The 25783-nt window shown below is 33.2% G+C and overlaps 2 protein-coding genes across 3 annotated transcripts; one reads left to right on the forward strand and one right to left on the reverse strand.

Annotated features, from left to right (window-relative positions):
* Positions 1 to 1455: 1455 nt before the first annotated feature.
* Positions 1456 to 13693, reverse strand: LOC132738542 (tudor and KH domain-containing protein-like). 2 transcript variants are annotated; one of them, XM_060726047.1, is made up of 8 exons: positions 13613 to 13693; positions 10955 to 11074; positions 9279 to 9412; positions 8341 to 8539; positions 6285 to 6424; positions 4527 to 4668; positions 3107 to 3330; positions 1456 to 1647 (listed from the first exon to the last, which is right to left on the reverse strand). In XM_060726047.1, the coding sequence occupies exons 2-8, from the start codon at positions 11052 to 11054 to the stop codon at positions 1471 to 1473; spliced, it is 1116 nt and encodes a 371-aa protein (XP_060582030.1). In that variant the 5' UTR covers positions 11055 to 11074; positions 13613 to 13693; the 3' UTR covers positions 1456 to 1470. The 2 variants fall into 2 exon arrangements, with proteins under 2 accessions (XP_060582030.1, XP_060582031.1); XM_060726048.1 differs by having other exon boundaries at positions 13586 to 13684.
* Positions 13694 to 16621: 2928 nt separating this feature from the next.
* On the forward strand, positions 16622 to 25432 carry LOC132738543 (uncharacterized). Its single transcript, XM_060726049.1, has 4 exons — positions 16622 to 16769; positions 21347 to 21466; positions 22483 to 22661; positions 23862 to 25432. Exons 1-4 carry the CDS (start codon positions 16721 to 16723, stop codon positions 23943 to 23945), a joined length of 432 nt encoding a protein of 143 aa, XP_060582032.1. The 5' UTR covers positions 16622 to 16720; the 3' UTR covers positions 23946 to 25432.
* Positions 25433 to 25783: the final 351 nt, after the last annotated feature.

The raw sequence follows: 25783 nt of genomic DNA on the forward strand, positions 1-25783 counted from the left end.
TCATCGTTTTACTAAGTCAAGGGAAATAACTCTACAAATACTGGATAAATCCACAAGCTAAACCCCAGGTGCAAATCTAAATATGCTGAGCAGACCTGCCCATAAGGTTTAATGACTATGTCAAATCCATTTTGAGTAACTTGCGACACAAGTTGAAAATTGCAAAAAATTTCTAAGTGAAGGGCAATAACTCTAAAAATACTAAATAAATCCAGACGAAAATACCTGGTGCACAACTGCACATGCTGATCAACATTCCTGTAAAGTTACATGACTATAGGTCAAATACTTTTTGAATTACGTGCGACACATGTTGAAAATTGCAAAATTTTACTAAGTCAAGGGCAAAAACTCTGAAAATACTAAAAATATCCACACGAAAATACCCAGGTGCACAACTACACATGCTGATCAACATTCCTGTAAAGTTTCATGACTCTAGGTCAAATGCTTTTTGAGTTACGTGTGACACAAGTTGAAAATCGTAAATTTTTAGGAAGTCAAGGACAATAACTCTAAAAATACTAAAATATATCCACACGAAAATAACCAGGTGCAACATTTCTATAAAGTTTCATGACTAGGTCAAATACTTTTTCAGCTACGTGCGACACAAGTTGAAAATTGCAAAATTTTACTAAGTCAAGGGCAATAACTCTGAAAATACTAAAAATATCCAGACGAAAATACCCAGGTGCACAACTACACATGCTGATCAACATTCCTGTAAAGTTTCATGTCTCTAGGTCAAATATTTTTTGAGTTACGTGCGACACGAAAGTGAACGGACGAACGGAAGGACGGACAGAAGGACGGACGGACAAGGGTAAATCTAAATGCCCGCCACTAACGTGGGGGCACAAAAAGGAATTATTGCAAAATGTAAAAACATTTTGACAATCACCACTTCACGAACTACATACTTTGGGATATGGGCATAATGTCATTTCAAATTGGGCACATTTTAAGGTAATCAAAATACAGCAGTATTAGAGCCTGGAAAGTCTTCATGAAATTTCGCAGCCTGGTCTAGTTACATTATACTGGTGACAAAGACTTATCACTTTTTGTGGGGGTTTCCAGCACATTTTAAAGGAACTCCACTGAGGTCTTAATAGCCTAAAATTGTAATATTTGAAATTCTTTCACTAGTCAAACGGTACTCTTTTAAATGAAAAACTATGCAATAGATAATAATTATGTTAATGTTCTGGGTACTAAATTGATAATCAATTTTTTATGCAGATTTTGGGCCGATCTGTGTGACACGCGTTGTAATGCTTCTCATTTTTGGGTCAATTTGCATAAAAAAATTGATTATCCCTGGGAGGCAAAGTTAGCAAATGATCCGAAATTTTGCACACAAAAGTTAAAAGTCCAGACCTACATACAGCTGTACAAAAAATCTTGAAAAAAAAAAACCTCCGTGGAGTCCCTTTAAGAGTTAAAAAAATAAATAAATACATAAAATCACCATAACGACTTCACTAGGGAGGAATCCATATAGGCACTGTCTCCATAATCTACGTAGAACAAATCCAGCTCATATTCTTTTATGTCCATCACTTTAGCTCTGTACCAGGTCCGGTCATTTTCAAATGGCGCTGCAACAATATCTCCCTTCACAACTGATGGCAGCAGTTGTTTCTGAAATAATTATATTAAGTCATTTTCTTCTTTAAAGCTGCATGTCTAGGTCAGCCTCCAGACTAATTTTCATGAAAATTTTCAAAAGTGTATTAAAAAGTAAAATATTTTCAAGTGAATAAAGAAAGTAATTAATTTATATATTGCATCCTGATAAATTACCAAAATAAAAAAGATAAAAAGCCCTTAATGTGTTATTCATACAGTAGAAATATGGTGATGAAAACCTGTACTGCAGACTCAGACATAAATTACTTATAATATTTATATAAATTATTACTTAATAAATATTTTCACATATAAATTATTACTTTCATATTTTCACTTTTCTTAAAATCTTTGATCATTTTTCTCAAGTTTGATTTTCTTGAAATATTTTGACTCATCTGGTGGCTTGCAGCTTGAAACAAATGGAGGTTATAAAACTTTTTTTCTGAGTCTCAAATCTCAGGATTTTCATTGGTCAGTGTACATTTTGTGGCAGTTTCAGACCAATCAAATACTTGAAGTCTGAGTTTGAGGTAAGAGAATTTCTTTATAACCTAGGGACCTGGTCGCCCGGCAGTTTTCCAGAGAAAATTCTTAAGTTAGATGAGCAAGACAATCTGTTTATTTACAAGTTTTAACAACATGTTATTCTTGTAACTGTAGCACCATCAGATACACTGCAGAATTTTAGTTATAGATAAAATACATTCTTGCATATCAGCCTGGATTATCTACTGTTTACTCCTGTGCTAGAAAACTCTTTCTTACACCCCCATGTAAGACAAGTTGCATGCTTTAAATGACGTCATTGTCACGCGCTTTTTATGAATGAATTGCATTCTTAGGAAGACTTCATTTTATACGATATGAATGAAGTTGTAAGTTCATAAGCTACCATAAGAAAAATGTGTGTAATGAGAATATCAGTTTTCATAATTTCTGTTCTGAAAATAATTGACATGTAATATGAAAAAGAATCAAACACCGACTGTCAGTGCAGACAGGAACATCTAGCTCTTGGATAGAGCCCCATTACCGCTGTAAACTGTTACCCTCGAGCTAGATACCGTTATTCCAGTCTGTACTGGCAGTTGGTGTAAGATTCTTATATAATTACATTTATATATTAATTAGGATATCTTGTTCTAAGTAGACATTATCATAATGCATTGATTTAAAATAGTAAAAGAAATTTCCCATTCTTTTGTTTGTTTATTTTAATTTCTAACTCATCGTCGGATACCCACGATTGATAAACATGTCACATAACATGCAATCAAATGATAAATGTTAATGGTTCGGCCGTGGGTATCCGACGATGTCTCTAACTAAGATCATTTAAACAGTCTAACTATCTAAACAGAAATCATTTGCATTGGGTAATTAAAGTCAATTAAAGAACACACAAAGTGTAATTATCACTATCACAGTATCAGTCATAAATTCACAAGATAAAAAAAAAGGATCGAACCTGTCCTTCACTATTGTAGAACCGAGTCATGGTATCTGACAGCTTATCCAACTCTAAAGCCATCGCACCTATAACCTGTACCCAGAAATGACCAGGTGTTGCTATGGCAGAAACATATACCTCCACAAAATCTCTCCCCTTAGGAAACCCAGTGTATGTGTACAAGTCTTTACTCTCAATAGTCTCAGTATTGTAACTTTCACAATTATCAGTGTGTACTGGGTCTGAAAAATATATAATTGAGCCGCGTCACGACAAAACCAACATAGTGCGTTTGCTACCAGCATGGTTCCAGACCAGCCTACGCATCCGCGCAGTCTGATTAGGATCATTGCTGTTCGCTTACCAACTCTATAACAAGTGGAGAAACTGACAGCGAACAGCATGGATCCTGATCAGACTGCGCAGATGCGCAGGCTGGTCTGGATCCATGCTGGTCGCAAACCCACTATGTTGGTTTTTTCGTGACACGGTTCATTTATTAGTGTGTACAGGGTCTGAAAAATATATATGAACTGGATCATTAATACTAATTTACAGATATACACTATGTACATCTTTAGGCGAGATATTTTTATTGCATAAATTTATTAAAATCAAGTAAATTCTTACTGAATAGATCTTATTTGAATACAAGAATGCATAAACTATGTTTGACAAGCTGGAAACACAAAAAATATTAACAGGCCAAAATGCATTTTTTATTCAAGGGCTATTTCTCAGCCAAAATTAAACCCATTAAAAATACTCTGTCGCAGGCTTCATAAAAAACTGTCTGTCTAGTCAAAGTGCACAAATGTGCAGAATGGTTTATCTCCATACAAGTATAATGGCAACTTCAATGAATTAGACGAGTACATGTGTTATAAACTGACCTGGCTCTAAAGTGTGGCAAAAATCTGTCATTATCTACATAGCTGGTTTAGAGTTAAAAACATTACACAAAATTTATTGCAGAAAAAGCCTCCATAGTCCTGCAGCTTGCAACATACTTTATACATTGCCTTCATTGCCCCGTTTTCATTTTTTCCTATTAAAATACTTCATGCATTGCCTTCATTGCCTTGTTTTCATTTTTTCCTATTAAAATACTTTATACATTGCCACCGTTGCCTCGTTTTAATTTTTTCCTATTAACATTCTTCATGCATTGCCATCATTGCCTCGTTTTCATTTTTTCCTATTAAAATACTTCATGCATTGCCATCATTGTCTCCTTTTCATTTATCGGATTTACACATTTCATGCATTGCCATCATTGCCTTGTTTTCATTTTTTCCTATTAAAAATACTTCAAACATTGCCTTCATTGCCTTCATTGCCTAGTTTCAATTTTTCCTATTTAAAATACTTCATGCATTGCCTTCATTGCCTAGTTTTCATTATTTCCTATGAATATTAAAGGAACAAAGTTATTTACCTTTACTGTTTGCAGAATGCGTCATTCTGTCATTTGATTGGTTGTTTTTAAAATCTTTCTGTCTAGTTTCTCTGTTGGCAGCAGACACAGCTGATCTTGCTCTAAATTCTTCTTCCTCATCAAGCTTCTCTTGAATCAGACTCTGAGCGAAAAAAGTAAATAACATGTTGACTTAAAAAATATTCATACTTCATTTTTCTTTTTTAATAGTATAACATGAAGATTGCATGTATGTATTCTAGGCTTAATGAGGGCTTTCCGCCCTTTCAGGCACTGAGAGTACAGACCCCGGACATGTCACCATTCATGTCCTTAAATGTTATTATCAACCAAAAGGTGACCTTTAAATTTTGAATTCAGTAATTCACTGAATGATACTAAATATGTATGCAAGTCGATTTTTGTGATGATACAATTTTGATGCACGGGAGGTTAATGAGACCATTATATGCATCATGGAGAAAAATAAATGGCCATATCTTTCGGATGAGGATCACTGACTGATAAGATTATGCAACTCGGACTGATACCTGACACGTTTTCCGTATGCACGACAGACATGAAAAAGCATTCTTTCCGGTTTTTACAGGTGCATTTGGAATGAAATTATGGCCAAACATCAGTTTCTTTTTCAATTTTGTATAATACTAATATTGAGAATATCCCAAACTGGTGAAATATAAAATACATTATAGCATATAGTAAGATTCTGCAAATGATATTGATATCTGCGCAGTCTGATCAGGATCCATGCTGTTTGCTATCAGTTTCTATACTTGCTATAGGGTTTGTAAGCGAACAGCATGGATCCTGATCAGACTGCGCGAATGCGCAGGCTGGTCTGGATCCATGCTGGTCGCAAACGCACTATGTTGGTTTTGTCGTGATGCGGCTCATATTATATGAAAACATATATTTTGACATGACGTAACTTGCATTAAACATACATAGTAAACACAGGGTGGTATTAACTGAAAAATGGTTCTTCTTTAGGTATATGATAAATAGAATATTATATCTGAGTAGGTTCATTACTAAATTTATTGAAATTTTTGAAAAAATCAACATTGTGCTCGCAGAGGCGATATAGTTTTATTCAACTTGTTTAATCAATTCTGTATTGAATCCATACTCATTCAATATCCTTTATATAATACTCATCAGCTATATTTAGTGCATTTTCTATGTTTGATTGTGATTTTCTGTGTATATGTTCCACACTTTGTTGGAAAGTTACAAACATTTTTCTATCAGTATGCCTCCATTATAGACCAATCCACTTTAAATGCAATTTCAAATGATTACATACAGTGCTTAACATAAAACTTAAAGCAGCACGCCTCCAAATTTATGCTTTTTTTCATGAAAATTTTGAAAATGTATTTACTTGTGTAATATTGTGAAGTTACTAAAACTTAAAAAGGAAGCAATTTACACATTATCAATGGCACTTACAAACCACAGCAATTACCAAAAGGTGGTCAAAATATGCATAAATAGCCTTTACTGCGTTAGTAACTCAGAAGAAATATGATACATTTAGTTGTAAATACTGAAAAATCAGTCATTAATCGCACATAATATGCAACATATTCCTTGAATCTTGAAACTTTTTATATCTTAACATTTTTTTCTCAAGTTTTATTTCATTGAAATATTTTGACTAATCTGGAGGCATGTAGCTTTAAAACAAAATCTAAATTACCTTACCCACCTTGACATCAACAACAATAATAAAATCCTAATAAAGTAATTTACCTTAGCAACAATGATCTGGTCTTGTGAGCCAACGATGGTGATAATTTGAGGTTTGTCATGAGAACCACTCCTTGTTTTATCTATAAGAATTTTGGTCTGTGATGCCCGTGACATGTGGCGAATGCTTTCACCTCCTCTACCTAAAAAAGCATGAATATTTCAAAAGTAATTATACATGGCCATATAACATGACAGTTATATTGCAAACAACCATTTACACATGGCCATATAATATGACAGTTATATTGCAAACAACCATGTATATATTGCAAACAACCATTTACACATGGCCATATAACATGACAGTTATATTGCAAACAACTATTTACACATGGCCATATAATATGACAGTTATATTGCAAACAACCATTTATATATTGCAAACAACCATTTACACATTGCCATATAACATGACAGTTATATTGCAAACAACCCTTAACACATGGCCATATAACATGACAGTAATATTGCAAACAACCATTTACACATGGCCATATAATATGACAGTAATATTGCAAACAATCATTTATACATGGCCATATAACATGACAGTAATATTGCAAACAACCATTTACACATGGATATATAATATGACAGTTATATTGCAAACAACCATTTATATATTGCAAATAACCATTTACACATGGCCATATAACATGACAGTTATATTGCAAACAACCATTTACACATGGCCATATAATATGACAGTTATATTGCAAACAATTATTTACACATGGCCATATAACATGACAGTAATATTGCAAACAACCATTTATACATGGCCATATAATATGACAGTAATATTGCAAACAATCATTTATACATGGCCATATAAAATGACAGTTATATTGCAAACAATCATTTACACATGGCCATATAAAACATGACAGTTATATTGCAAACAACCATTTACACATGGCCATATAAAACATGACAGTTATATTGCAAACAACCATTTACACATGGCCATATAAAACATGACAGTTATATTGCAAACAACCATTTACACATGGCCATATAACATGACAGTAATATTGCAAACAACCATTTACACATGGCCATATAATATGACAGTTATATTGCAAACAACCATTTATATATTGCAAACAACCATTTACACATGGCCATATAATATGACAGTAATATTGCAAACAATCATTTATACATGGCCATATAATATGACAGTTATATTGCAAACAATCATTTATATATTGCAAACAATCATTTATACATGGCCATATAATATGACAGTTATATTGCAAACAACCATTTATACATGGCCATATAATATGACAGTTATATTGCAAACAATCATTTATACATGGCCATATAATATGACAGTTATATTGCAAACAACCATTTATATATTGCAAACAACCATTTACACATGGCCATATAATATGACAGTTTTATTGCAAACAATCATTTATATATTGCAAACAACCATTTACACATGGCCATATAATATGACAGTTATATTGCAAACAACCATTTATACATGGCCATATATCATGACAGGCATTTTTATAATGAGTGGCAGGAACCTTTGTCTGCTTTTCATGCTGATTTAAACATACTTTATGTCATATCTCGGCAATCACTCCACCAACCTGGCTATCCTGGCTAACGAACCACTTGACCAATTTCTCTGTAAGTAAGCGACTTCTTCACCAACATTATTTCTGCAGAGAGAGTCAGATAGTGAAGTTCCCACTGAATACCCTCTCACAAGATGGACACATTCCCCATGTTTTGCCACCAAAACAAAAATGGGCTCTTCTGTTTCAACCCATTACTTTTCCAGCTTATCAGAATATAGTTACCAATAATTCTTCCGAGAGCATATTTGGGCACTTCCATTGCGGACTGTACTTTTCCAAGCTTATCAGAAAATACTTACCAATAATTCTTCCAGGAGCATATTCATGCACTTCCATTTGAACTGTACTAAATTTCCAAGCTTATTAGGAAATACTTACCAATAATTCTTCCTAGAGCGTATTTGGGCACTTCCATTTCGGACTGTACTTTTCCAAGCTTATCAGGAAATACTTACCAATAATTCTTCCTAGAGCATATTTGGGCACTTCCATTTCGGACTGTACCATTACAGGCATATTGGCCAGGATGTGGCGTATTCGGCACTCAGCAGATTGAGCCGATTCTGGTGTGCCCCGGATGATGACAGTTCTGTCTGCATCTTCAAACTTTGAGTCTTCTTTGAAATTCACTCTAGCCCCTGTCTGCTCTTGAATCTTTGTTAAAATATATATATATACATTGTATATTGTGATAAAGAACATGTTTGTGTTTTGTTTTTTTTTCCATGGATTGTCTATTTTTCCAAAAGGTAAAATGTAAATAATGTGATGCAAAATAATCTTACAGCAGACAAAATGAAATTTTGTTAGATTCTAAATTCGTAGACTGACCTATCAACGAAAACCAGTTACAATTCCACAAACAAGAGGGCCATGATGGCCCTTATATCACACACCTGATTACTAAGACACTCAACAATGAAAAAATTAATTTTGTTAACTATGAGTGTAAAGCAGATAAAATGTCTAAATATAAACTGATATCATACTGTTCATATCAGCATCTGAAGTAATGCAAATGTAAAGAAAGTTTTTTTTCCCCATATTCAGGCTGTGTCATCAAGATGAACCATATTCAAAGCTGAGCTAGAAATCAATATAACTGCCTTTCTGACCAATTACCAGGATATTTGGGTTGGAAATGTTGCCTCTGAAATTCCATAATTTTTGCTGTGTGGCCTAGTTTTTGACAATGATGAAAAAAAAAACCCTTTATTCTGCTTGTAATTGCAAACATGACTCTCCCTATACTTGCTTGTTGGTTTTTAAGATACACCTACAAAGTAGTCGGAAAAGGAAATGACAACTTCCAAGCTTTACTGGTGGAGGATGACCTCAGTTAAAATCAATTAATATGTGGAAATGACAATGTATTATCACTTTGATGTACTACCTCTTTAATTGTAGCACCTTGTCGACCAATCACTGCTCCAACAGCTTTACGGGGAACCTGTAGCTCAATTACAGTTTGTCGTGAAGTCGCTGTTGCCACCGAAGATTTCCCACTAGCTACTTCATCATATTCATCTACAAAGGAAACATGATCAAATTTCATCTTTTTTCATTATATTATAATTTATATAATTGTAAATTCCTGCCAAGATTTATTAAAGTGGACCAACTACTTCTAAGTTATGAATCCAGACACTCTGACATCAGCAAAGATTGACATTTACTTAGACTGACATCCACAACCACAGGCATTTCAATATCCAAGTTTCCAATTTTATGAGCATGGGCTGACAAAAAAATATGCTTAAAAAGTAGTTACCGGTAAAAATCTTCTGCAATTCCATCAATTTGTATAAGCTGTCGATGAAATGTATCATAATAATCTATCCATGTTAAATATTTTCTTACGTTTCTTACCATATGTAAAGGATCACTGTTAACACAACCTATTTCTATATCTTCTTTTTCAAAAATCTCATATCATGATAACACTAACTGCTGACCTTTTATGAAATGAGATAATTCTATTTAACTCTCCATTTTGTACAAGAGTGAGACTAAAAAAGTCTTAGTGCACCACACTCAATACTGTATTTCGGTATATACTGGACAAGGCGCTTGCATGATTAAATGCTAAAATCTCGCCTTTTCACCGAAATACACATTTTATGACATCTTATTTATTTTTTCACTTCCATTTATGTATGATCATGAATAAAAAAGGGGTCAAAGACAGAAAAGGCCGGGTTGCATTTGTATACCAAATATCATGAGGCTGTGATGTTACAAAAAATGTTTTCCATTGACCATTAATGTCAAAAATTAAGTCGGTAAACAGGAAGTGGATGAGCGACAGACCTGAAATCGAATCCCACAGTATAGGACCATGAGGCAATGCTGTATACCAAATTTCAAGAAGCTGTGATAAGTAGTTGCTGGGAAAACTGTTACAAAAATTTCCTACCATTGACCATTAATGTCGAAAATTTAACTAAGTCGGTAAATAGGAAATGAATGATGGACAGACCACAGTATGGGACCACTAGTTAATGTTGTATGCAAAATATCAAAAGGCTGTGATAAGTAGTTGCTGAGAAAATAGTTAGAAAATTTCTTATCATTTACCATTAATGTCACAAATCTAACTAAGTTGGTAAACAGGAAGTGGATGAGTGACAGACCTGAAATCAAATCCCACAGTATGGGACCATGTGTTGCTGCTGTATACCAAATATCAAGAGGCTGTGATAAGTAGTTGCTGAGAAAACTGTTACGAAAATTTCCTACCATTGACCATTAATGTTGAAAATTTAACTAAGTCGATAAACAGGAAGTGGATGAGCGAGAGACCTGAAATCGAATCCCACGGTATGTCAATGCTGTATGCCAAATATCAAGGGGCTGTGATCAGTAGTTGCTGAGAAAACTGTTACGAAAGTTTTTCCCGCCCGCCGCCGAACGACATTCACCATACTATAACCCGGGTTTGCACCAGTGCAACCCGGCCAAAAATGTAAGAATCTGCGAAAAAAGTGATTTTATTTTGTGATAATGATTTCTGCAAGCGTCTAGAGGTACTGCTCCAACACTGTTGTGAGTTAATTCTATTGTACAAACCTTCTGATGAACTTTTCAGCAGGTAATACAGTAGACCAAGTGTTGTAGGAATACCAATACCTAGAATCACCAACTTCCCTTGCTGAGATATCTCAAACATTGTCCATACATTACAAGTAACTGCAAAACAAAAAGAACAAACGGTCATAGTCTAATAATTTCAACTCCTGTTTAGTTTATATGAATTTATTATAATTTGATTGTGTTGGAAGCTATAAGCTTATTGAAACACTCTCTAAATCTGTTGCTAGAACAAACCAGTTCTAAGCAATGAGTGTAAAAGTTTTTTTTGGCTCACAGAAACAACTGCTTGTACCTGACTAGGTAAGAACCCATGCGGTCAGCAATCCTTAGATCACTAAACTAAGGTGTCAATTCTTTATCATGAATGATCAAACTTTATTGAGTTATAAGGCCACCGGCCCATACACATATTAAGATTTATAATACAAAATATACATCTGTGGATGCTACAAATCAGACATGGTTAAGACATAATAGAAATATATAAAACAAAATGTCAACAATTATCATAGAAATAGAATTGGTACCAATTATCTAATCATCGACAAAAATAATCGTGTTCTTTAAGCGCTACATTGATCAAAGAAAAGTATAAATTACTAATTATCTAAACATAGACAAAAATTGATCACGTTCTCTAAACGCTAGATATAGAAAAGTTGCTAATTTCTTAATTGTATCAATATCTTGAGTTGACATCAGATTAATATATTTTATGTATGAAGGATATTTCCAGAAATAATCACTGATATTCTTTATATTCTAGCAGTTATCAAGATCTGTTTGAACTGTTTGTTGGGACAAAATTAAACCTGACAAACAAGTGGAGATTAGCGCAGCTGCATCCTTTTAACCAGTTCTAATTCAGCTTTGCTTTTAACATTTATCTCAGTCTTGTAGTTCTTTTTAAACTTGCTTTTATCTTATAGGCCTACCTATATTTGCACTTAACACATTTGTTTTTAACAGCTATTCCCAGACGATTATGATTTTAAAAGCAGTATGATGTAGATGACTCTCTTAAGTGGATGGAATAGACTCCGGTGTCTAAACGAGAAGTTTGTTTGTTTGATTGATTTGGTTTTACGTCACATCGACACTGTATAGGTCATATCGCGACGTCCAGCTTTTACTGGTGGAGGAAGACCTCAGGTGCCCTTCTGTGCATTATTTCAGGCACGAACGGGCACCTGAGTAGAATCACCGACATTCCGAAAGCTAGCTGGATAGCTTCCTCACATGAAAGAATCCAAAGTCCCTGTAGGGATTGGAACCAACAACGGTGAGGGGCAAGTGGTTTGAAGTCAACGACCTTAACCACTCAGCCATAAGAGATCATTAATTCCGATTTCTTTAGTTTAACTTTAACTTTATCTAATAATATTATAACAAAAGTGGTAGTCCTATAAATATGACGTCGCTTTGAGATATGTTTGCCTCTGGGCAAAGCAAGAACGGCATAAACTATAACAAGCCCGTAAGCGGATGCAATACCTGTAAGATACCTGTAGAGTCAGTGTACCCGGTTCCGCACAGGACTTGGTCCCGCACACTTTTCCATTTTTCATTTTTTCTCAAAAATTTAAATGAATTTATTCAGTTTTCATTTGTGTTTTACTGAACTGGCATGTTTTCAACAGGATATGACATCATCTGGGATCTTGCCCCCCAAGCCTCTCCCTAGACAGTGCAGACGAAAATGTAAATACATGTACATGGCTGTGTAGGTCACGCATAAAAACAACTTATTCAGCAATTAAACCATGCTAATTTCTATTTTAAAGTTAAGATCATTATAAATAAAAATATATATTTGAAAAGAAATGTATGTTTTTGTTATGGCAAATTTGCTGTTAGTTATGAAATATATGCACATGAATTAACTTCTCCCAACTACCAAACGTCAAGTCATTTCACATTGATTCTTTTGTTTAAAATGATACCAAACTCTTAATCGAACAAATCATAACTAAACAGATGAAAAAAACTTTATTGATAATGTTTTATGTCTGTCTTAACTACCTACAAGTGGTTAAAAGTATATTTCAATTGCTGTTACATGTTTCCTGTGTGCTACTATGCTTGGAAATAAATGTTTGTATACTGTAGTAAGAATGTGCATTAAATTTATTTGAAGTCCTGAAAAATTGCAAAAAAATATAACTTATCTGGACTTAGAGATGTTAGATAATTTATAAAACATGTTTAAGATGTAAAATAACCTTTCAGTATAAAAATGGCCTTGTGCGGAACCTAGTCCACTATTTATCATATTTGGCCCATTCCTGTTGCTTAAAATCAAGTGCGCCTAGAAGTATGACCTACTTAAGATAGATAAAAATTTTGATAATCAGTTTTTATGGGCAAAGGATGTAATTTTCAAAATAATATCAATTATAAGAAGAATTTTAAACGATAAAATAATTTTCTTATTTTTACTTAAAAAAGTGTACGACTCCGGGTACACTGACTCTAGAATGATGTGGACTTTTTTTATAAATTTGCTGCAATATGACATTGACACTGAATTTAAAGGAATTATACATCTATTTACTATAGGATTAGTCTTAGATTACATAAATTAAAGAAAAAGAAATGCTTAAAAACCTTTATTTTACAAGTAAAGCACACAACCTGAAGCGTTTTGCAGATCTCACATCGTAATGACGTTTTAAGATAAAAGGGAGGTAACTTGACTAAATTTCTTACTAACTATCCGGTTTCTACCGTCTGCAACATTTTCAATTTTGCGGGCCGTGATGCGCTTTAAATAGATATTCTGTTTTTCTTTATTTTGTTGTCATATCAGTGTTATTTTTTGTCGTGTAGCGGCCATAAAACTTCTAAAGGTGTATATAATCTATGGTGTTGTATTTTCGATCCTTTGATCGTTCGTCATGAACTCGTGCATGTTTTTGTTATCTTTTAGTTCTTTCCAATTTGATGATTTTTCTAGTCGAGTGGTTCAATTATTCCTCGCTTGAATACTGTTTAATCCCCCTTAGGATATGCTGTCTGCTTTTTAATTTTGACGTTTGTAGTTTTGACAGATTATCTGTAATGTAGAGGCTTCATAAACTCTGTACCCTTTTCAAAAATCCATTTTATTTAGTTTCGCCCATTGTTTCTCGTATAGGGCACATTTTAATTTACCCGGGGACCACATGCCGCTTTTCGTGGAATTGCACATACGTGTCACATTGAATGTCCCATGATAACCACCATATGAACACATATATGCATCTGCGGATGTTTCAAAATTCAAAGCTTTAATAGTTAATGTTAAATGTTCTATTCTGCTTAAACCGGTGCTAACTATAGGGCGTGGACGGTAGATTGCACCAACCATTACCGTCCACGAACAGGCTCAGTCAAGCCGAGCCCGCAACATCTTCAATTTTGACGTGCTAGCTTTGCTTTCTTTAGGGAATCGTGTAGTGGCGATATTTTTTCCCTTCTCCCCATTTCTTTGCAGACTTACGTACACGTGCGTCAGTTCTGGGACACGTATTAATTGGGGCATATAACCTCTTTAAAGTGTATACATATGAAGTTGAATCGTATTGTGAAATTCATACATGTAGGCTATGTCATATTGTTATATGTCACCATTGTCTAGGTTCAGATGCGTTGTAGGCGTCTAGTTAACGCCTTTATATAAGACTTGAAATGGATCGATGAAAATATTCTAGAACAAGAGGTGGTACTGTAAAGGTGTTTTTAAAAAGAAAATCATGTCTTATAAGAACCTCAGGTCAAAGCTTTAAATTGGCATGCAAAATTGTCAGTGACAGCTACAGCAATACTCGTAACGAGTGCAAAAGAAAATAAAGAGTTCCTGCAAAAAAAAAGCGGTTGTATAATTCCAGAGACATTCTTTAAATATATAGCTCTGTGATAATTCTTACAATGAATATTATTTAAAAAATCAGAAAAAAAGGATATATTTCAATTGTTCAATAAAAATATTTCAGCTCTTAATTTCCGTATGCTATAATAGCAAGATAATTAGAATTGTATGGAAAGCCTTAACTGTCTTATAATTATAAACCTAAATAATGTTATGCCCATATAGCATATGATTATATTGAGTCAACCTTTCCTTATACAATGTGCACTCATTATTATATTATGTGGATCTATCTTTATATGTAGTCAACTGAACAATATATGATGTCAACGTGTTTTTATATGATGTCAATCCATCATTATACGTTGTGCATTTTTGAATATATTATGTGGAGCCATCCTTATATAAGGTCAAAATAACAATATATGATGTCAATCTGTCCTTATATGATGTCAGTCTGCCATTATATGATGTGCATTAATGAATATATTATGTGGAACCGTCTTTATATAGAGTCAACTTAACATTATATGATGTCAACATGTCCTTATATGATGTCAGTCTTTCATTATACGATGTGCTTTAATGAATATATTATGTGGAACCATCCTTATATAGAGTCAACTTAACAATATATGATGTGAATTTGTCCTTATATGATGCCAGTCTTTCATTATATGATGTGCAATTACGAATATATTATGTGGAATCATTCTTATATATAGTCAAAACAACACTACATTATGTAGAATTGTCTTTATATAGAGTCATGCAGCTTACCACTATATGATATACATGTAGTTTACTTTGAGTTTTCCCGCTGTTGCCACGAACGGTGCATAGTGAGATATAACCCGGTAAATTTAACCCCATCAGTATAATGACAGAAGCACACCATATAATGATGTTTGCACTTCATATAAAGCAGCGGTCGAATAACAATAGATGCACATCGTATAATGAAAGATTCACATAATATATTGTTAAGTTGACTCACGGATTTATATTACATGTAATATAAATCCGTGGTTGACTGTATATAATGATGCAACCACATAATATATTAATAAATGCACATCGTATAATATCAGATGCACATCGTATAATGAAAGATTGACATAATATATTGATAAGTTGACTGTATATAATGATTCTACCACATCATATATTCATAAATGCACATCGTATAATGATTGGTCGACATCATATAAAGACACATTGACATCATATATTGTTCAGTTGACTTCATATAAGGATGCATCTACATAATATATTTATGAATGCACATTGTATAAAGAAAGAGTGACACAACAACGTTCATTTTTATAATCATAAGACAGTCAAGGCTTTCCATAGAATTGTGTAAAAAGGGAGATACATCTACAACGTCTGTTAGCCTGTATACTAGTTGTATATGTGCTGAGGAGTGGTCCCCATTGTTAATTATGTACAGTCTCCTTGAAGATATGTTTTGTGTCTGTTATATGTTTGTTTTAAGAATGTAAATCATGTGTAAATATGAGAGTATAATAATAAGAATTGTGTAATATCAGGTACGTAGCCTTTATTAACGTTAATATACGTACCTGGTAATATATATATGCATTGTGTAACTTTGTTCTGAAAAAAAATATTGAAACATCTTTAAATTCCGGCAAAGATTATTATTGTATACGTTTAGATAGATAGATACTTTTATTTCCTGTATCTGGTAACTTTTTTAAAAGAAAAAGTCATCCAGAAATAAATATATATACCGGTCATTTTCTATAAAAAAGTATATTTCGCATTTACTGTTCTTTTCGCAAATTATGTATATTTGCGTGATTACAACTTCCTGTTTACTCACCTGCGGAAGTAATTTTTAGAATTGTCAAATGAGAGAATAATAAATGAATTTCTTGCACAGTTTAGCTTTATTTCTGGGTCTGATCTCGCTTGGTAAGTATATATGATTAGAGTTTTTTGAAGTTTTTGTCTGGCATATAATCATTTAATTAGCATACCTGAATTTACCTGTTTACAGGTAAATCAAAATGGCGGAATTTCTGTTGTGATAAATATTATGTTTTAGGCATGTTGGCCGCTGTCTAGCAGCCTGAATTTAATACTCTTCGTATTCGATATGAAAAACATAGAATAAGTGTGAATAAAATGATGTACCTGATCAGGTAACAGGTTAATTACTTCGAAAGAATTGTAAACGACTCGCCCCACTGACGATTCGCTCCACTTTAAAACAATCATTTAAAATGTCCTCTACGGTTATCAAAATTAAGAAATGATAAGATTAAATGTTTGTTTTGGTATATTTTTTTAAAAAATAAAATGATCTCTGTAACAAAAATTGATCATAATTTTAATGATTTTTTTTGTCTATCATCTAAAGGATGGATGGAGATTTTACAAGTGTAATGTTATGTTTGCTATTGACATTATCATAATGAACTGATTCTCGCATGGGCTATGACAATAATTGATATAAAATTATGAAAATTAAGCCTTGAAAGGTGAAGTCAGATAAATTCTATTAATTTTGTTCATTCTTTATATTTTGTTTGTCTTTGGGTATTTCATGCACCGCTTCCATTTTCAAACGGGAGCACCTTGACGATAATTATTAAGCAAAAAAGTTGTGACTGTTCTCCATTGGACCCTGGCGATTATCACTGAGTTTCATTACAAAAGGACTGGCTACCTAGTAAAGACACTGTTTAAATTTCACTGATTGGTATAGAGTTCTATATATATTTTTATGCTCCCCGAAAAATTTTGGGGGAGCAAATAGTTGCCGCCTTGTCCGTCCATCGTCCATCCGTCTGTCCGCTTTTCTTGTCTGGGACATAACTTTGAAACAACAAGAGGTATCAGCATGAAACTTTGTAGGTAGATAGATCTCATTGAGTAGGTGTGCAGTGCACAAGAACCGTAACTCTGCCTTGCCTAATTTTTGAATTATCCCCCTTTGTTTATTTTACACTTTAAACTTTGTCCGGGACATAACTCTAAAAGTATAAGAGGTATCAACATGAAACTGTGTAGGTAGATAGATCTCATTTGGTAGATGTTCAGTGTACAAGAACCTTAACTCTGCCTTGCCTAATTTTTAGCTCGACTTTTCTATGAAAAGGGGAGCTATCCTACTCGCCCCGGCGTCGGCGTTGGCGTCACACCTTGGTTAAGTTTTTCGTACCACCCCACTTTATTTCAGAAGTATTACAAGTATGGCTTTGAAACTTACCATACTTGTTCACCATCATAACCTCCATCTACAGACAAGAGTACATAACTCTGTCAAGGTTTTTGACAGAATTATGGCCCTTTTTTGACTTAGAAAGTGTATTGAGCTTGGTTAAGTTTTTTGTACCACCTCACTTTATTTCAAAACCATTGGAGGTATTGCTTTGAAACCTACCATACTTGTTTACCATCACGACCTTCATCAACAGACAAGAGGACATAACTCTGTCAAGGTTTTTGACAGAATTATGCCCCTTTTTGACTTAGAAAATACATTGAATATGGGTAAAATCCACTTATTGCCTTAACCCTTTGAGATATTGCTTTGAAACTTTTAATGCTATTTCACATCATTACCCCCATCTGTACGCAAGAGAAGGTAACTCTGTCAAGGATTTGTTTTAAAAATTAAGGCCTTTTATCGACTTAGAATCTTGGTTAAGTTTTTAGTACCAGTCCACTTTTTGACTGAACTGTTTGAGATATTAATTTGAAAGTTGGAATACTTGTTTACAATCATGATTCCCAAACATGTCTAGAAGGTAATTCTGTCAAAGATTTTATTTGAATTATGGCCCTTAACTGTCAATGTTTTGTATTATAGGCAAGCACTAAAAAACTTAAAAAATCTAAAAAAATTCATTCCTATCCACTTGTTCACTTTACCATAAATTATGTCATATAAACATTGCTGTAATATTCAAGGGTATCAAACAACTAGTTCACTTTAAAAATACAGAGATTCTTGTATTGCCTTTTACTGCAAAAACTTTTTTTATTGGCAAGCAATAAAAAAGTCGAGCGCGCTGTCTTACGGACAGCTCTTGTTGAATTATCCGCCTTTGTTTATTTTTAGTCTTTGAACTTTGTCCGGGCCATAACTCTAAATGTATAAGAGGTATCAACATGAAACTTTGTAGGTAGATAGATGTCATTGAGTAGGTGTGCAGTGCACAAGAACTGTAACTCTGCCTTGCCTAATTTTTGAATTATCCCCCTTGTTTATTTTACACTTTGAACTTTGTCTGGGATATTACTCTAAAACTATAAGTGGTATCAACATGAAACTTTGTATGTAGATAGATGTCATTGAGTAGGTGTGCATTGCACAAGAACCGTAACTCTGCCTTGCCTAATTTTTAGCTCGACTTTTCTATGAAAAGGGGAGCTATCCTACTCGCCCCGGCGTCGGCGTCGGCGTCACACCTTGGTTAAGTTTTTCGTACCACCCCACTTTATTTCAGAAGTATTACAAGTATGGCTTTGAAACTTACCATACTTGTTCACCATCATAACCTCCATCTACAGACAAGAGTACATAACTCTGTCAAGGTTTTTGACAGAATTATGGCCCTTTTTTTGACTTAGAAAGTGTATTGAGCTTGGTTAAGTTTTTTGTACCACCTCACTTTATTTCAAAACCATTGGAGGTATTGCTTTGAAACTGACCATACTTGTTTACCATCACGACCTTCATCAACAGTCAAGAGGAAATAACTCTGTCAAGGTTTTTGACAGAATTATGCCCCTTTTTGACTTAGAAAATACATTGAATATGGGTAAAATCCACTTATTGCCTTAACCCTTTGAGATATTGCTTTGAAACTTTTAATGCTATTTCACATCATTACCCCCATCTGTACGCAAGAGAAGGTAACTCTGTCAAGGATTTGTTTTAAAAATTAAGGCCTTTTATCGACTTAGAATCTTGGTTAAGTTTTTAGTACCAGTCCACTTTTTGACTGAACTGTTTGAGATATTAATTTGAAAGTTGGAATACTTGTTTACAATCATGATTCCCAAACATGTCCAGGAGAAGGTAATTCTGTCAAAGATTTTATTTGAATTATGGCCCTTAACTGTCAATGTTTTGTATTATAGGCAAGCACTAAAAAAACTTAAAAAATCTAAAAAAATTCATTCCTATCCACTTGTTCACTTTACCATAAATTATGTCATATAAACATTGCTGTAATATTCAAGGGTATCAAACAACTAGTTATTTTTCTCTTTTTGTACTTGAAATAGATTTCTTGAAAAATTATGTTATTATGTCATTTACCAAGGTGTTCTGAGTGACGTAAAAATACCTTATTCTCTCAAAGTGGGTTTAATACTATTAAATTTATTTAAGGCTCAACTCAGTTTTTTTTTCTTTCTTACCAGCCCTCTTTTGACTTAAACATTTCAAACTTTGCTGCAGTGTTCAAGGGTATCACACAATTCAGTAAAATAATTCTTCACTAAATATCTTAATGCTCATGGCCATTGTTCACTTTAAAAATACAGAGATTCTTGTATTGCCTTTTACTGCAAAAACTTTTTTTATTGGCAAGCAATAAAAAAGTCGAGCGCGCTGTCTTACGGACAGCTCTTGTTTAATTATTCCCCTTTGTTTATTTTTACACTTTGAACTTTGTCCAGGACATAACTTTAAAACTATAAGAGGTATCAACATGAAACTTTTTAGGTAGATAGATCTCATTAAGTAGGTTTACAGTGCACAGAAATTGTAACATTGTCTTGCTTACTTACTGGAGCTATTGCCCTTTGTTCATTTTGACACTTTGAACTTTGTCCAGGACATTACTCTAAAGTAATAAGAGATATCAACATGAAACTTTGTAGATAGATAGGTCTTATTGGGTAGAAGTGCAGTGCTTAAGAATCATTACTCTGCCTTGCCTTATTTTGAAGTTATTGCCCTTTGTTCATTTTTACTTTTTGAATTTTGTCCGGGACATAACTTTAAAACTATTAGAGATATCAACATGGAACTTTGTAGGTAGCTAGATATCATTGGCTAGAACTGCAATGCTTAAAGAACCTAAACAAAGCCTGGTCTAATTTTGGAGTTATTGCCCTTTGTTCATTTTTACACTTTGAATTTTACCCAGGACATAACTCTGAAACTATAAGAGATATCATCAGGACACTTTATAGATAGATAGATCTCATTGAATAGAAGTGCAGTGCAAAAAAACATAACTCCATAATTTTGGAGTTTTTGCCCTTTGTTTATTTTTTTTTACTTTCCTGTGTCCAGAACCTTCTCGGGGAGCATCACCCAGTTCAACCGGTTCTTGTTTTCTTTGATTTCCTTTCAAATACACGTGTGGTTTATAGCCAGGCAAGCCAAAACCGTTGATTTCCCCTTATAACCTATTCGGAGCAGTTTCTCTTTACAACCTAAATGATTACTCTCAAAAATAAACGCTCTGCATTGGTCTGTTTTTCTTTTCCTTAACATCATTCTACATGTGTATTTTTTTTTTCAGGATCGGCCCTGGAATGTTACGTTTGTCGTGAGCAGCCAGATAACAGAGATAAATGTATCAAAACAACAATACAGTGTCGTGAACATCAAGATACATGCAGAACATTTATACACTGGAGGCGTAAGATTAATTATTATTATAATAAATAAATTATATTATTATTTATTAATTATAATTAAATTGATAATTAAAAAGACAGGGTAGGGACGTATACGCCTTCATGAGCAGAAATATTACGGAAAAATAAAACTTAAGAAAAATTTACAAAGTTTTTGAGAAAGTAAAAAGATTGAAGTCATAAGTTACATATTGTATGGGATTAATGACTGATTTAATCATCATATATTTCTACTGTGTGAGTAGTGCAGTCAGGGCTTTTTTGGATATTTTGACCTCTTTCTGATAATTTATGTGGCTTGTAAATCTTGCCGAAGGTGAAAGTGATGCAGTCTGGTCTGAGACTCTTTACTTTTGTCTGACCAACTTGTTACTTCAAATTCTCACCTTGACATACCTAAAATTGATAATGGACTGTTCCAAAATTGATAATATATATCAAATTGGAAAAGTCCATTTAAGAAATTCAGCAGGTTACTAGGGCATGCTGCTTTAATTAAGAAATACCTCATATATATACTTAAAAGACCTGGTATTGATAATTATGTGCAGCTAGTGTATAGATTTGTGCAGCAAAAACAAGAAAATAATGACTACATCATGAAATACCTGGTATATACCTGATATATAAATTTGTGTTATTAATAAAATGCAGTTAGGGCAGGCATCAAGGAATGGGAATGTCTGATGAAAGGTAATGTTACAACAGTGCAATATTATAAATACAAATTTGCAATAATTTTATTAAAATATATATATGATTTTTGTTTTTTTTGAGGTCCCAACTTGGTTCCCCTGTTTATTTTCCCTGTTATAGGTCTGAAGGGGTCGAGGGCATTTCCCATCATACCTTAATTAAATGTATTGCATATACAATTCAATCATAATGTACATATCGATCAAGTCACATACATAAATATCAACATACATATCAATCAAAGCATATATATATTACATAAATATATAGAATTATAAAATTTCTGTACTGTTAATACAAGAATCTCACTTTTGTATTTTAGAGCCAAAGTACTGGACACCACGAAGCGAGCGTATATACTCTATTGACAAATCTTGTGCGGTGCGATCAAGTTGTGAGCAGGAACAGAAAACTCTTGGTCTCGAGTGTATGAGGAATTGGTATCGTGACTGGAAATGTACAGAATGTTGTCAAGGTGATAGATGTAACTATTATGTAACGGTGAGTATATGAAACCAAAAATATCTGTATTACTAATTTCATACTACGATGGTCTTAAAGATTCTGTAACACAACATTTTTATGGGTTTATTACATAATTGTATCATAGTTTGGGGACCTTTCTGTTGAAAATGTGTCAGAGTTAAATCGTATACATATACATGCACAGTGCGGTAACTGGAGTGCAGGTATCAGTTACCCGCACTCAATATCATGCCCATTGATTGGTTCATTTTGTCCGGGGTTTACATATTGTGACGGCAGAGAAAGGGATAGCGATGGAAACGTCATATTCAGATGCTCGGTCATTGGTTACATTTTTGTGGGGTTTCATATTTTGGTATCAGGGAACGTGTTTTTATGTTTGACTATGATACAAAAGAGAAAGAACATCAAAACACTCGGCAATCTGATTTATACAAATCAGATAGCCTCGTGTTTCGATGCTCTTTCTATTACATATAATGCTCAAATGAAGATTTATCAATAGTGTGAGTTCCAAAAAGCATTATTTGTAAAGATATGACCAAATTTACAGTGCATGTTAATAACTTAATAAAGGGAGGTATTAATTAGAAATTTATTTTCTATAAGGTCTAAGTAAAATTTTTCAATTAGAAATGAATGCATATATATTTTAATGATTACATATAATGTGGAAAAATATTTGCAGTACATATTTTACATATTCTTCGTTGTTTGAAAACTGTTTTAGAAGCATAATTATTATTCATGCATAAAATTTCACTTAAGTGTAGTAACAACCTGAATTACAACATACAGGATCTTTAACGATTTTATATACAAGATACTGGTATACAAGGGTTTACTCTGATTGAAAATGTCTTTTTGTCAAATCAGTATGTGATATGTCTGACTTTATGCTGAAAAAAAAACATATGATAACATGGGTAAGTAGTCCTGTCACAAAAATATGATTTCCGTTGCTGAATTAATAAAAGTTTCGCAGATGCCTAAATTTCTTTATAATGGTACAAGGAGCCCAGTATGCACATTTGAATAAATATATGTTCTGAATTGATCCAAGATGTGTGGACTTGTCCCTATGCTCCTTGTAAAAAAAACAACAACTCATTTTGACCGTTTGGACTTGCTTTTTTTGTTAAAGATAGTAATATTCCTTATGATTTATTTCTATAAAAATCACTGTTAATGAAAGTGTACATTTTTACATTACAGTTGGGAGCATCCGGTGTAAAGATCAGCATGGCACTCTTGGTAACAGCTTTCTCGGCACTACAGATCATTCTACGGCTCAGATAATGTACAGTGACTGACAAAAACACCCTACCGTAATATCCAAGGATTATAATCGTTCAAAATTTTTTGTTTCTTTAGTAAAGTTTTGTTGTAACAATAAGATTGAAAACATTTACATGGAAGGAAAAAGTCTTAGTGTTTCATTTATTCAGTAAATTGTTGTGTCAAGTGACCAATTTAGGCATTGTTATTGGGAAGTATTATATAGACTAAATATAAATGTCTCCATGGTTACTGTCTGCCTATGTCTTTAAACACATCAATAATAATATGAGACAGATTTGCAGTTTTCCTGTATGAAAAGGTCTGTGGTAAATCAAATTTAAACAGAATAACTGTATGAAAATGTTTGCGGAGGTCAAAACCTGAAGGTCACAATGAATTAGATACATTTTTCTAGGTTGTTCTTCTGCATATCAAGAAAAGAAAGAACTCTTAAAAATAAGGTGCGAAAGTTTAAAAGTGATAATTTGATTTTGATTTATTTAATGTTACAATGGATGGCACAATATGGTTATTTTATAACTAAACAAACAAAAAAGAACAATGTTGATTCAATATTTATACACTTTAAATTTAAAACAAGGATTAAATGATAATTAAAGAGACATGTCTATATTTTATGTAGATAATTTTATTTTTGTACATTCCAACTTCCAGCACAAGGTTGTAGAAATTATTCATATCACAAAAATGTAAATAATTGTAATATTTTTTATACATCATTTTTTCTATTAACAAATGTTATCATATGTATATACATGTATATTATGCAATTTTTCATTTATTGTAAATAATATTTTTTAATATTACCTGTATTTGTGATCATCACAGTTACCTATATAATCAGCTCATTCTCGTAATATAAAATTTTCATCTCTTTTGTATATGTAAGTGTTTATCCGTGCTGTCCTACAGAAATTAGAAACTTTGACGGGAGCGATAGCGACAGGAAAATGTTTCTAATTTCTGTAGAACAGCTACGGATAAATACTAACATACTTAGTGTCAAGCTTTATTTGGCCTCATTACAATCACTTAATTACGTCACTACGCGGTTCTATGAAGTACTATGAAAAATAGTAGGTGACTATGAACGGAATTTGATATAGTATCGACTTTTGTTCTTCTATGAAAATTAACACACACAATTTAAAAAAAATACAGTGTTTTCATTGGATGACAAATAAAGCTGGACACTAAGTCTGTTTAATTGCTAAGGTGGTGACAAATTTTTTGACTTACCTATACCATGCAGTCTGCCCAGATTCTAAAATATATTTCTGGCTGTTCAATTTTTGCTAATTTTTTTTAACCAGCAAATTTGTCATAGGCATCCCTAGCATAACCTCCAACAACATATTATAAAAAAGAAAATAATTCAAGATTGGGATTTTGATTTGACTGTATCCATGGAAACTGATTTCTTATTTTTTTCTTATCATCATTGTATAAACCATTTTGCAAATAAAGTCATTTTTGTAACAATATTTTGGTGTTCCTTCTGTCTGAATTGAAATTGTAGGTTTACAGCGTCTTACTTTATCACAAATAACTTTATCTTTAGTTATAGTGTTAGAGGAATAGTGGGGGTGTTCTACCCGTCTGTTTTACTCTTTGGTTTTTATTTAAACTGAAAAATCTCACAATCTCATTACTAAAATCTCACAATGTCATTACCCGGGCATGGATTTCAACTGTATTATTTTGTGAAATCTCATCTTTCACTTCTAGTAGTGTTCAGCTGAAACTTCAAGGAGTCTGCGATCTTAATGGAAGGTTAAATTCCAAGAACCATAACTCTGGCAAAGATTTTGACTAAGTTATTACCCTTAGTGAAC

The sequence above is a fragment of the Ruditapes philippinarum genome, unplaced genomic scaffold (assembly GCF_026571515.1).
Source record: "Ruditapes philippinarum isolate M1 unplaced genomic scaffold, ASM2657151v2 ctg7348_1_1_1_1, whole genome shotgun sequence".
NCBI lineage: Eukaryota > Metazoa > Mollusca > Bivalvia > Venerida > Veneridae > Ruditapes > Ruditapes philippinarum.

What these genes read in the sequence shown, in the direction of transcription:
- LOC132738542 (XM_060726047.1), bottom strand. Translation starts at nt 11,054, where the DNA reads ATGTTTGAGATATCTCAGCAAGGGAAGTTGGTGATTCTAGGTATTGGT. An exon ending in ACCAGATCATTGTTGCTAAG is followed by an intron (nt 4,669 to 6,284) that starts GTAAATTACTTT and finishes TTTTTCGCTCAG; the next exon opens with AGTCTGATTCAAGAGAAGCT. An exon ending in TCTACAATAGTGAAGGACAG is followed by an intron (nt 1,648 to 3,106) that starts GTTCGATCCTTT and finishes TAATTATTTCAG; the next exon opens with AAACAACTGCTGCCATCAGT.
- LOC132738543 (XM_060726049.1), top strand. Translation starts at nt 16,721, where the DNA reads ATGAATTTCTTGCACAGTTTAGCTTTATTTCTGGGTCTGATCTCGCTT. An exon ending in TCTGGGTCTGATCTCGCTTG is followed by an intron (nt 16,770 to 21,346) that starts GTAAGTATATAT and finishes TTTTTTTTTCAG; the next exon opens with GATCGGCCCTGGAATGTTAC. An exon ending in GATGTAACTATTATGTAACG is followed by an intron (nt 22,662 to 23,861) that starts GTGAGTATATGA and finishes TTTACATTACAG; the next exon opens with TTGGGAGCATCCGGTGTAAA.